At 32.5% G+C, this 12,593-nt stretch overlaps 1 protein-coding gene across 3 annotated transcripts; it reads left to right on the forward strand.

Annotated features, from left to right (window-relative positions):
- The first annotated feature begins 2,311 nt into the window (after positions 1 to 2,311).
- Positions 2,312 to 9,958, forward strand: CSN2 (casein beta). 3 transcript variants are annotated; one of them, XM_030921050.1, is made up of 9 exons: positions 2,312 to 2,338; positions 4,557 to 4,619; positions 5,334 to 5,360; positions 5,464 to 5,490; positions 6,494 to 6,514; positions 6,606 to 6,650; positions 7,784 to 8,314; positions 8,878 to 8,919; positions 9,622 to 9,957. In XM_030921050.1, the coding sequence occupies exons 2-8, from the start codon at positions 4,569 to 4,571 to the stop codon at positions 8,881 to 8,883; spliced, it is 708 nt and encodes a 235-aa protein (XP_030776910.1). In that variant the 5' UTR covers positions 2,312 to 2,338; positions 4,557 to 4,568; the 3' UTR covers positions 8,884 to 8,919; positions 9,622 to 9,957. The 3 variants fall into 3 exon arrangements, with proteins under 3 accessions (XP_030776910.1, XP_010369741.2, XP_010369742.2); XM_010371439.2 differs by lacking the exons at positions 2,312 to 2,338; positions 5,334 to 5,360 and having other exon boundaries at positions 4,559 to 4,619; positions 9,622 to 9,958; XM_010371440.2 differs by lacking the exons at positions 2,312 to 2,338; positions 5,334 to 5,360 and having other exon boundaries at positions 4,559 to 4,619; positions 6,609 to 6,650; positions 9,622 to 9,958.
- The last annotated feature ends 2,635 nt before the right edge of the window (positions 9,959 to 12,593 follow it).

Consider the following 12,593-nt stretch of genomic DNA (forward strand, 5'->3'; position numbering starts at 1 on the left):
TGGTACATTTTTTATAGGTCTTATTCTTTCACCATGACTCTATGGGAACTTGTTCCATTAATTTACTCGAACTTCTTTGGTATGTTTCAACTCTCTCATTACTGGCCTCTTTCTTACAAGCTACAAGTCTTCCTTACCCTAAAAATACCTTCCCGTGGTTCTGACTATCCCTGTACACCTAGTCACAATCTTATAGTTCTCCTTGTCTCCTCTTCTAAATTTCTCAGAAGGGCATTATACATATGTTGCTTTTAATTCCTCACATATTACTTACTTCTTAACCATTTGGAGTATATCTCAATCATCTGTGTAGCATTTCACTGTTGACTTCAGTTGCTTCCTCTAGCAATGCAGGGTATCAAGGGGAAGGGATGGACTCTGTACTCTCTTCTTGATACTGTGTTGTTTTTTTTCCTATGTCCTTTTGCTATACCAGTCCCTGTAAAAGAAAGGATACTTGAATTTTGTTTTGTACAATTTCTTTTCTCACTTGATACTCTTTCCCTAGAGACATTCACTTACTCCTTTGAGGGGAGAAATTACCTTTAAAAATTATACTCATGATTATTTCTTGAGTATCACATTTAATTTAAAACATCTTCTGGACACCTTCAAATTTATCATGTACAAGATTTTACTCAGTGTTTCATTTCTAATTTCAGCCTGGTTTCATATCTTGATTTATAACATGGCTAACTTTTCAGTCACTCAGGAATAACATATTTATTTATTTCCCCAATTTTTCACATATCTCACATTTTAATGACAAGTTTGTCTTTCTATTGCCTAAGATGCCCAGGACCATTTCCCCACTTGAGATCATCATAATGTCTGTCTTAGGCTACTGTAATAACATCACATAACAACTTCCTTTATTACCTGAGTTACTGTCATAAAGTTATAGAATCCAAGAAATTTTGCAATCCATTTTTCTTTCAAATCTCGAATATATTTACTTCCAGTGAATTATGTCACAGTGCATGTCTGACATGCAAAGTCGTTCGTGATCTGATGACTCTGCAATTGTAACTTGTATTGTATGCTCTCTGAATATCCCCAAACTTGGTATATTGCTCTTTCAGTTCCTGTGTTTTCTTCAGCCAAAATACCTATCCCCATTTAATCATCTCTCAATATTCTACTCATTCTCTAAGGCTCAACTGAAAGAGCAGTTCCTTAAAGGCAAGCTCCCCTGCCACACTCAGCACAGAGGCCCTACTTTTCCAATTCAGGCATAATTAAATTCTACGTATTTCCACCAAATGCTACATTGATAGATAAATTTTATTTAAAAAATCAAGGGGTTAAAACATGGGCTCTGGGAGTCATATGTGATCAACCAGAATCACATGTAGTCAGACAACCTGGGTCCAAATGATATCTTTGCCATTAACAATATAGTTTTGAGCAAGTTACTTAACCTTTTGGCATCTCTGTTTTCTCAACCTAAGTATGGAGAGGAGAGCTACCTCATGATGTTCTTGTGAAGATTATATACGATAATGTCTTTGCTTAGTGCTTGGCAAAGGGTTAGAACTAAGTGAAAAATAACCATCATTAATATTATCATAATTATGCTTGACATGAAAAGAGATAATCAATATTAAAAGGTAAATAAAACTCCGTGATACTTTGCAAAATTTTTATTACAGATTTCCTGAGGATTTTGCCTTTACTAGCCACCCAGATTCCTTCTTTGAGTTGTTCCATTACAGAGGAAAGTTTATTTATCTTGTGTATAAAATATTTGTTTTAACTAAATAATTTATTTTTTTTTTTCCGAATCAAGTGGCCTTGGGAGAAAAACAGTTTGCCTCAAATAACAGTTTGCCGTCATGGATTTGTTATCTTGTCAGTTTCTTCATTTCAACATAAAGCACTGACAACTGCTCAGGTTCACATGAAACTGTGGCCTTTGTGAAGCCCTGTGTATCTCCAGCGTTCACACACAATTTTCTCACAACTGGTATCTCAAGGCCTCACTAAGCCCTAAAGAGACCTAATTATGTCCATAATAACTTGGGGACAGGGCCAAAGGGTCACTGTCCTCCAGTCATTGTCTGTTGTTATTGGACAGTTGCATTTCCCGGACAGGTTTCCCTTATCAACTTGTGAATTGTTCCCTTGTTACAATGATCCCCAGAATTTGTGGGGACATATAATAGGCAGAAATCATTTTCTAATCATGTGGACTTCTTGGAATTAAAGCTCACTCTTGATCTTATTTCAAACCACAAAATTACCATGTCGTTAAATATTGTATATAAACAGCCACAGAAGCTGATAGACCATCATCTGTCCAGCACTACCGTCACTTCTCTTCAATCTTGGAAAAACGGTAAGAATTTTAGATACGGATTTGTTGTATCTTCTCCTAACCACGTATTTCAAAGTAGCTGGAGCTATAGAAAGAATACAGTTTTTTAAAATATAGTGTTTGAAATCAAAGTATTTAAGGTAGTACTGAAATTATTTTTAACACTTAGGCTAAAAAAGATAGAAGTGCCCAGAAGAATTTGGTAAAAAAGTTGCAATGACATGTAGCCTTCACGAGTTTAAGAAAATGTAATGACTAATTTTACGCATATGTATATTTAGCATGAGGCTAGTTCATAGTTAATATTAAAAGGAGATTCATTTGTGAATTAATCTTCCAATTTGATTTAGCATATCACAGCCATAAAAAGAAATATACTTCAATTACAGTGTGGGTAGATAAATAATTACTGGAAAAGCTTTGTTCAACAGGTAGTTTACAGCAGTAGCATACTGCGTCAAGAAATAGAGGGAATGGTTTGGGGGCATTTACTACTTTAAATGTTTATAAACAATGTTTTTAGAAGAGTTTACTCAGCAAACTCGTCTAGCGCCTCAAATTTCCCAGTTTATTATCTATTTTGTAATATTTCAGAACAATATTAAAATGAGACAGAAATACAGAATTAAGTTAAAAAGAAACAATGTGGTTTACTTTGTAAGAAAATTCTTAATGGGCTAGAGAAGACTTGTAAACCATAAACAAAGATAATAGATGATATAAAAGAAAAAGTAGCTTAGAGCGTACCAGTCGATAAAGAAACTCTGACTTAAAAATTAGTATATAGTATAATTATAGTATATAAATTATTATAAAAATTAGTATAATTGGTATTAGTATATATTAGTATATTTGTATATAAAATTAGTATCGTAATTGTATATTAGCATATAAAATTAGTATATATTAGTAGATTAGTAATAAAATTAGTAAAGTTTATAAGTAGATGACTTATAAAATATAGAAAATGCTGTGGGATCCTCCCTAAGTGTAATTATATATAAAATAGAGTGCTATATTCTTTTTCTGAACCCTTAAATAAAAAATTTGGAAACTTATGGAGGTCTTAGGCAAAGTAAAATTAATAAAAAATTATTTAACATTCATAAAAAATCTAGAAAAAAATTTATTTTCCATAGTAGAGAGAATTATGTTCAACTTTCAAATACTGAAAAGAACATTTTTCAAATAAATTAGAGACTTTTCATGAAGTATTTTTAGTTCAAAAATTGAGTTCAAAAATTGAGTTTCAAAATCTGAAAATGAAGATTTGAGTGTCAAGTAATATTGTGGCATAAACATTATTTTGGAATAAAAAAATGTAAGAACGCATAACAAGGAGATGATTTCGTATATTTTGGTCACAAATGTTAACATATATTTCACAAGAAGAGGTAGTCCCAAGCTGGGCAGTGGGCAAGAGGTCCTGACCCCTTGGCAGATCATCAAGAGACCCTTGTGTACATTTTAATACAGAGAAGAGAAGAAGTCTAGTGTATAATCTCTAAAGTCATGGGGCATAAAGGAGAACAGACATTATTAGCTATGTGGGGAAGATGGATATAAACAGAGAAGAAACAAACTTTATAGTCCAACAATTCTCTGGATAGTGACACAAATAAGGAAAATGTTAAAATGAAAATCTCAGTCTTATTGGAAATGAGGAGAAATCATTAAACTAAAATATTCATGGTAACCGTTTAGTGAAAACAAAAGATAAAAATAAAATGTGACTTTTTTGTACACATTTTCTTGATTAGTCTCTTCCAGTAGAACTGAGGCTCCATCAGGGAGTAATATCAGGACTGTAATATTTTGCTCATTGCTGCAGTCCTGGTCCCTAGACGGTGTCTGGCAAGAACAGATTCTAAGGAAATATTTTTAAATTAATGAATAAATCTTTCTCTATATATTTATAACTTCTTTATGCCTTTTGAAAAACTCAATACTGTAAATGGGACTTTTTTAAAAGTGGGGATGAGTTGTTAGCTGAAAAATCTGAATAGTTGGCAATGAAGTTTAGAATTTGATAAATGAGAAGAGCAAGCCAGAATAGATTTTGACCTCAGTCATATGATATAACTTCTATTTAGTATTTATTCTATTTATTTTCTAAAATGCAGATATTTTTGTTATACATTATCTCTCTTTTTTATAAAAAGTGACCTTACCTAACTAAATAAGAAAATATATCCAATTGACCAATCTGTCACCCTTCTATTTTTTTCTCCGTTCACAGGACTCAGTAGCCATGAAGGTCATCATTCTCGCCTGCCTGGTGGCTCTTGCTCTTGCAAGGGAGGTATGTGCACAAGAAAAAATTCCTAAAAATCAAGAAATAGTGGACTATATGCCTATTTGTAGAGACATCACCAACATTTTTTACTGTATAATAAAGAAGAATTTCATGAAAATTATCTTGACTTCTATCAAAATCGTTTATATTTACCCACTATCTCAACAGTTTCCTATAGTGCTCCAAATGCTTCCTATACCAATGTGCTGCTAGTCACTAAAGAAAAAGCAAACAAATCAATAAGTAATAAAAAATCATAAAAATGGCAACAAATATATGCATAAATAACAACTCCATAGATGCTCAACCTAGATAAACATATCTTATTCCAGTCATAAAATGTATATATATCTTATAGCCTAGGGCACTGGGTCCAAGTCTGTCTATACAAAGACATCCATAGGATGAAGTACAGACACAATCATAATCCTAATCATACATTCATAATAATATAATAAAAATATTTAATACAAATTAAAGTGACTCTTAACCATCAAAAACTGTCTTTAATAAATGTAAGATAAAAGTATATTAATAAAAATTACTAAAATATAAAAGACATTAAAGCAATTACCTTTCAAGCCTCAAAAGTCATATAACATTTTTAATTAGTCAAATTTGTGAAGGAGATAGATCTGCATAAATGATGTAAAAATTAAGTAGGACACATGTTTAACAATGAGTTAGCTATAGAAACTGAATTTTTAAACATCTTTTCAGAAGGAACAATCCAGTGCATCCTCTGAGGTAAGATTTTTTTGTTTTAGAGAAAATTTATAAACCATAAAATAGTAAAATTCTCTAATGATCTAGAAGATGTAGCTGGTTGTCATTTTTTTTTTCCCCACAGACTGTAGGAAGTCTTTCAAGCAGTGAGGTAAGTTAACATTCTACCCAATTTTAGAACAATAAAATCCTGTGCTATTTTTCTATGGTGTTACATCATGGCAGTTAAGCTAATGCCGCTATGTCAATGACATATAAGTTCTAGTATATATTTCCTTTATATATGTTTAGGGACAATAAGTATGTGGACATTCTAGAATAACATTCTAGAACTTTCTAAATTGGCTTGCTACTTGAAATTGTGTTATTTTGTTTCCTCTTTTTTTTTTTTTTTCTTTTTAAATGAACCATACAGTCCTGTTTTCTGCCTTGAACTCTCTTTACTCTGAACTCATTCACTTTGAGCATATATTGAGGGTCTTCTATGGGTCAGACATTGACTAGGAGCTGTGGTACAAACTGAAAAGATAGAGATGCGAGTGATAATTAAGAGCTTGCTAAGCAGTAGGTAAGCAGATATGCAGAAGGACACATTTTATAATTACAATAGCCACTTTAGTAAATAAGTGAGATTTAGTGTAGTCCTAAATCTACCTGAGAGAGTCAGGTAGATATTTATTCTTACATCTCTCTTCTTGGGTGTGTGATCACTTGATAAGTAAATGGTACCTCAATAGACCCTGTCTCTTCAGGAAGGTTATATGATCCTTAAGGGAAATGTTTAACTCTTCTGATTCATTTGAAGTGATCAAAATGTATCAATTGTTATTAGAATACATTTTCAATGAGTATTTCCTTTTTTAAAAAATCAGATGGGGTTTTAGAGATCATTTGTTGTCAGGGAATGAGCATGGTGGTAGAGAGAAATTAGCATATATTAATTGCTTTTTTTGTGCCATGTCCTTCTTGACTGCACTCATCTGACTTTCTTTTATACAACAAGCTTATATAGAACAATTTGATATATAAGCTTTAATGATTATACAAAGTTATTAATGCTATTATTAAACAATTAATGCCTTTATTTCCTGATTTATATTGCAAAGTAAGAATTGTTAAAACTAAATCTAATTTTATTTTATATTTTTCTGTAGGAATCTATTACACAATACAAGGTAAATTTTCACATTTAAAATGTACATATTTTCAAAATTTCCTCTGATTTTTACAGATGGTAACATATTTTTATATATGATTTATTTTTAGCAGACAGTTGAGAAGATTAAACATGAGGACCAGCAGCAAAGAGAGGTAATTTGTTAATGATAAGTATATTTCTAAAATTATCATAAAGTATAATACATACAAAAATATTTATAATGTATATGTTGCTTCTAAAGAATGATAATAAAATAAATGCCATATACCCACGAACCACTGTAAAAAAATTAAACATTGATAAAGTCGATATATTTTCTAGGCTATGTATGTATTTTTAAACTCATAATTAATTTCTGAAATATAGACTAAATACATAATGATATTACTAATGGTGTATCTGTTTTCAACAAGTGTACATTGGTGGGAACATTTCCAGGTTGGGAACTATGATCCTCTTATTTTCAAGGTGGATATGGTAATGAAAAGGAGTATACAGCTGGTAAAAAAAAAAAAAAAAAAAAAAACAAACAAAAAAAAACTATGTAGAATTTGTGCCATATTGCCTTCTTTTCCGTATGGACAACACAAAATCCTGTATTTCATTAAATTACATTTATAGTGATATGTTTACCTAATCATAATTTTCAGTTGCTTTGTGTGTCAATGAATTGTTTAGTGTCACATAAAATATTTTAAAAATCAAATTTAAACAAAAAAATCAATGTCTCTTGAAAGACTCAAGAGACTATCTTCTCCCAAGGGAAGGAATGCAAGAATTTGGCTGGTGTTAAATCACTTCCTGAGAGAAGCCACAAATTAAGACTGATTTTCTTTTTCATCAAACCAAAACAAAACAAAAATGAACCTTGGAATTGTCCCTCTAAGTCTTTTTAACTGACCTCTTTTCACTGTGTGAAAACAATTTGGTCTATTATTGGCATAACTGTGTTGAAAAGTAAATTCTCTCTGAAGACCAAAGTGTACAGTTACAGTTATCCAGGCAATTCAGGAAAAGGTTAAAAGAATGTTTCTGAAATATCCAAACATTGATTTCACTTTGGCCTGTGTAGTTACCCATGAAGTGAGTGGATTAAAATCTTTCAACAAACATTTTACTCACTTTTCTTCACATGACTCAAGATAATTTCTTAACAAAATAAGTGAAATATTTTCTTCCTCTCTTTCTACTCATTTATCATTGTCTAAAAGAGAGAAATGAATTCATTATGAATGACAATTATAGCTGAATCAAGGACTCAAAGATTCTTTTTCCTTCTTTCCAGGATGAACGCCAGGATAAAATGGACCCCTCTTTCCAGCCACAGCCTCTGATCTATCCATTCGTTGAGCCTATCCCCTATGGTTTTCTTCCACAAAACATTCTGCCTCTTGCTCAGCCTGCTGTGGTGCTGCCTGTCCCTCAGCCTGAAATAATGGAAGTCCCTAAAGCTAAAGACACTATCTACACTAAAGGCAGAGTGATGTCCGTCCATAAATCTCCAACAATGCCCTTTTTTGAGCCTCAAATCCCAAAACTCACTGATCTTGAAAATCTGCATCTTCCTCTGCCTCTGTTCCAGCCCTTGATGCAGCAGGTCCCTCAGCCTATTCATCAGACTCTTGCGCTTCCCCATCAACCCCTGTGGTCTGTTCCTCAGCCCAACGTTCTGCCTATCCCCCAACAAGTGGTGCCCTACCCTCAGAGAGCTGTGCCTGTTCAAGCACTTCTGCTCAACCAAGAACTTCTACTTGATCCCACCCGCCAGATCTACCCTGTGACTCAGCCACTTGTCCCAGTTCATAACCCCATTAGGGTAAGTCCAAATTTACTGACTTTGCTGTTTCATTCAAGATGTGTATGTGATGGTAGAATAAAAGAATAAATGTAGAGTAAATGAATAAAATAAAGCAGTTTAGATAAGTTATTCTTAATGCTTACCTATACAATAGAATCATCTGGAGAACTTTTCCCCACAAATCCCAATGCCTTTGCCTACCCAGCGATTCTAATATAATTGTTCTGTTTTTTTTGTGTAGAGGAAACTGAGTGCTGAGAAAAAAGCTATTGCATGAATTCTGATTTAATTAGTCTGTTGAGAATTCTGATTTAGATAAAGTAATTAAGGCTTACAAAAGCCAGAATTAAATTTAATAGTATGCTTGAATTTGGAATAAAAAAGCTGAAAAATGTTCTATCATTTTCCTTGTGCACATCTATTTTACACAAGCCTTAGTTCACATCTTGTTTTTGCTGTAAGTATATATGAAGGCAAAAGATTGAGATGCTTATTTCACTACTTAGGACATTCTTAAGGCAAGTTTTCCAACTAAGAGGCTAGTTATTTAATTATTTATTTGTATTTGTTTTATTTTTAAGGTCTAAGAGGATTTCAAAATTAATTGTCCCTCCTCATTTTTGGTAAGTTTTGGGAGTTTGGACATAAAATTGATCATTTTTATACATGATGTCTTTTCACATTTAATTCTAGAGAAGACCAATATAGTGAAAATTTCATACATATAAGAATTTTTTTTATTAATTATCAACTTAATGGTTGACTATCATTTACTGACCTGAAACTATCTCTCCTTTGCATTTCAAATAACTTTAATTTTATTGATGTACTATTGACAGATTTGACTGACTTGCTTTCAAGGGCCCATATCCTTAGATTTGATTATCACTATTTTTAGGAAAAACAGAATATCTTTTTTATTTTACTTTTATGGAAATACATCTGAGCCTTTGTCAAAAGCCTGTTTGCATTTTTATTTCTAACCTACCCTTCATAAAATTTGTATGTACTTGGCTTAAAATTATCTTTTAATTCATGAGTTCAAATTACTCCAAATGTAAACGTTAAAAAGAGGAGAGAATAGTATCGCAATTCTAAGATGTAAAGCCTTTTGTGATTATGAAAGGCTAGATATTTCACCGAAGCAATTTCAAGTTCGCTAATATTTGGTTATATGCAAACTTCATATGCTTCCAAGCCACAACAGAATGCGTTTGCAATGCAATTTATTTTGTGAATTAGTCACACCAAAGTTAGAAGTGAAGAGAGGTGAATATTTACATGTTATAACATAACTAATTATATATTTGCTCTCTATTCCACAGAATTGACTGAGACTGGAAATATGATGCCTTTTTCACCTTTGTATCATGTTACCCCAAATTAAGTATGTTTGAATGAGTTTATGTGGAAAAAAAACTTTATTCCTTTATTTATTTTATATATTATATGTCATTCATTTAATTTGAAATTTGACTCATGAACTATTTACATTTTCCAAATTTTAATTCAACTAGTACCACAGAAGTTCAATATTCATTCGGAAATGCTACAAACATATCAAACATATGTATACAAATTGTTTCTGGAATTGTGCTTATTATTATTTCTTGAAGAATCTATTTCCTTTCCAGTCATTTCAATAAATTATCCTTAAGCATATTTAAGTTGTTCTTTTTTTCAAACCTAATCGACCTCATTAATGTTACCTTTGATTTATTATTGATGTTCAAAATAATCCTGGAAGAATGCATCGAAATGGAATAGAATGTTTTGAGTTGAATATTAAAAGATATCAAACAGTGAAGGAAAAGAAAGGATGCTTTTTTACTCCATTTGCTATAGAAAGTTTTGGTTTATGCCTATTTTCCCAGTGTTATTATTATAGCTATACCTTTCACTTTCAAAATGATCCAGCATTGGATGTTAAATTTTTGGTGACCCAGGGAAAAAGTTTTAAACGTGAAACCTGAAGTACAACTTGCCACAGGGTAGCTACGTGATGCTGTAAGAGCTTTAATTCCCACATGGATAAAATACTGCAAAGAATTTTACTGAAGGTTTGATCACATATTAGTAACATGATTAGTGTACTGTATAGTACATGATAGATGATCCCTATTGCTCCACATTGCTGACATTGCTTACACCACAGCACTAAAGCATTCTAACAAATCACAATGAACTGGGTTAATATGGTGTTAGCCAGCAAGGCTGAAGAAAGTAAGGGATGTGAAACTCTGACAGCCATTAATTCTAACTGTGAAGTAGTTGTTGATTGTGATTAATTTTCTCTCTTTCTATACCAGCTCCTCCACTTGTATATTCAATTATATCTTCCTGAGTTTATGCAGTGACTCATGTCTAGCAATTATCCCATCTTTCTTATATTTCCAGTGTTTCCCTGGCCCTTATTATAACATAAGCATCATGGAAGACCTTATACTATAATATCTCCCATCATTAAAGAACAAACTTGCATCCTTAACACTACCTCCAAACCTCTCCCAATTATTTGGATTACTTTATATCAATTGTCATACAAAAGTATCCATAGGGCTGTTTCCATATCTCATATTTTATTCTATTATTAACCCACTCCAATCAAATTTTTGTCCCCCACTGAAACCACTTCTTTTCAAGGTTATCAATAATTTTCATATTGCTAATTTGTGTTCGTTTTACCCAACCTCTCAGTGTTATTTGGTAGAATTTGTCATCTTTACTTCCTTGAAACATCATTCTTCTCTTCATTTGAAATCCTTAACCTAATAAACCCTTGGTTTCTTCTTTAATTCAAGAGACACTTCTCAGTCTCCCTTCTTTTATTTTCTCCTTTTCCAAATCCTTAAGGGTTGGAGTACCCTAGAGATTAACCTTACCCTGGCTGATCCTGTTCAGTTCCCTGGCTTTAAGTACATTCTTATGCTAATACCTTCCAAATCTCTATCTCCAAACGTCTTTCTTTTGTGAACTCAAAACTTATGCACTCAACTGCCTTCTTGATCTCCACATCTAAGAATCTAATTAAAATCTCATACCTGGCATGACCTAGTATAGCTCTTAATCTGAATCCATTCCCCAAAATGATCTTTAATCAGTCTTCTCCACATCAATACATAGCTCTACACTCTCCTCTGTCGTCAAAACTAAAAGCTTAACAGTCGCTATTGATTTATTCTTTTATCCTTGTTCTAGGTTGGATAGTGCCCCTCAAAATGCCATGTCTTTCTGGAAGCTCATTATTTGGAAATAGGTTAGTTTCAAATATAATTAGTTAAGATGAGGTCATACTGGAGTGATATTCACCCTTAATCCAATATAACTGTTACTCTTATAAGAAGAGACACAGACAGAAACAGAGGAGAATGTAATGTGACAACAGAAGCACAGATTGGAGTGATGCATCTACAAATCAAAAAATACCCAAGATTTCTGGCAGCACCAGAAGTTAAAAGAAAGGCATGAGACTGATTGTTCACTAGATTATTCAGAGATCATGGACCTATCAACACTTTATTTTGAACTTCTAGCTTCCAGAATTGTAAGAAAACAAATAGCAGTTGTTTTAAGCCACTTGGCTTATGTTATTTTATTAAAGCAGCACTAGGAAATTAATACACATTTCACATCCATTTATTAATGTGTATAGAAATTTCAACCTAGGAAATATACGTTGAATTTCTCCAATGCTCGGTAGTGCCACTATTAATAGTTTATATTGACTCATCATCATAATCTCTTACTGAAATACTATAATGGCCTCCAAAATGACTTCCCAGTTGTCCCTCCTGCAGATGTTTCTCACTAAGCAACCAGAATTACCTTTTATGAGCGTAGGTTTTCTCAAATCTATGTAGTATGTCATGCAAAATAAAAAGATGAAATCAGTCATTCATTCAAAACCTTTTTTGGGGGGAGGATGTTCTTTTCAGAAAATATAGACTAGATTATTTAAACCAAGTTTTATGGTGAGCAAAACTAGGAAATACAGATTAAATACTTGAAAAATGTCTTTTGAAGACATTGGGGAGCTAGCAAGTTAAAAAGCATTTGTAAGACTGGGAAGAAACTATGCCCTAAAGACGAGTCCAGCATGGGTGTCTTTGTTAAATGCTAGGCATTTTTCAATAACAAGAGCACAAACTAAGAGCCTGAGAAGCTGACCCACAGACTCAGGATATGAAAATTGGGCTTGAGACCTGCCAAGGATGAGGGATACTAGAAAACTTCCCAAGATATTTGTTGAGTTGATGAAAAAATATACTTCACCAGTAAAATTGAACTGAGAATAGAC

The sequence above is a fragment of the Rhinopithecus roxellana genome, chromosome 2 (assembly GCF_007565055.1).
Source record: "Rhinopithecus roxellana isolate Shanxi Qingling chromosome 2, ASM756505v1, whole genome shotgun sequence".
Classification (NCBI taxonomy): Eukaryota; Metazoa; Chordata; class Mammalia; order Primates; family Cercopithecidae; genus Rhinopithecus; species Rhinopithecus roxellana.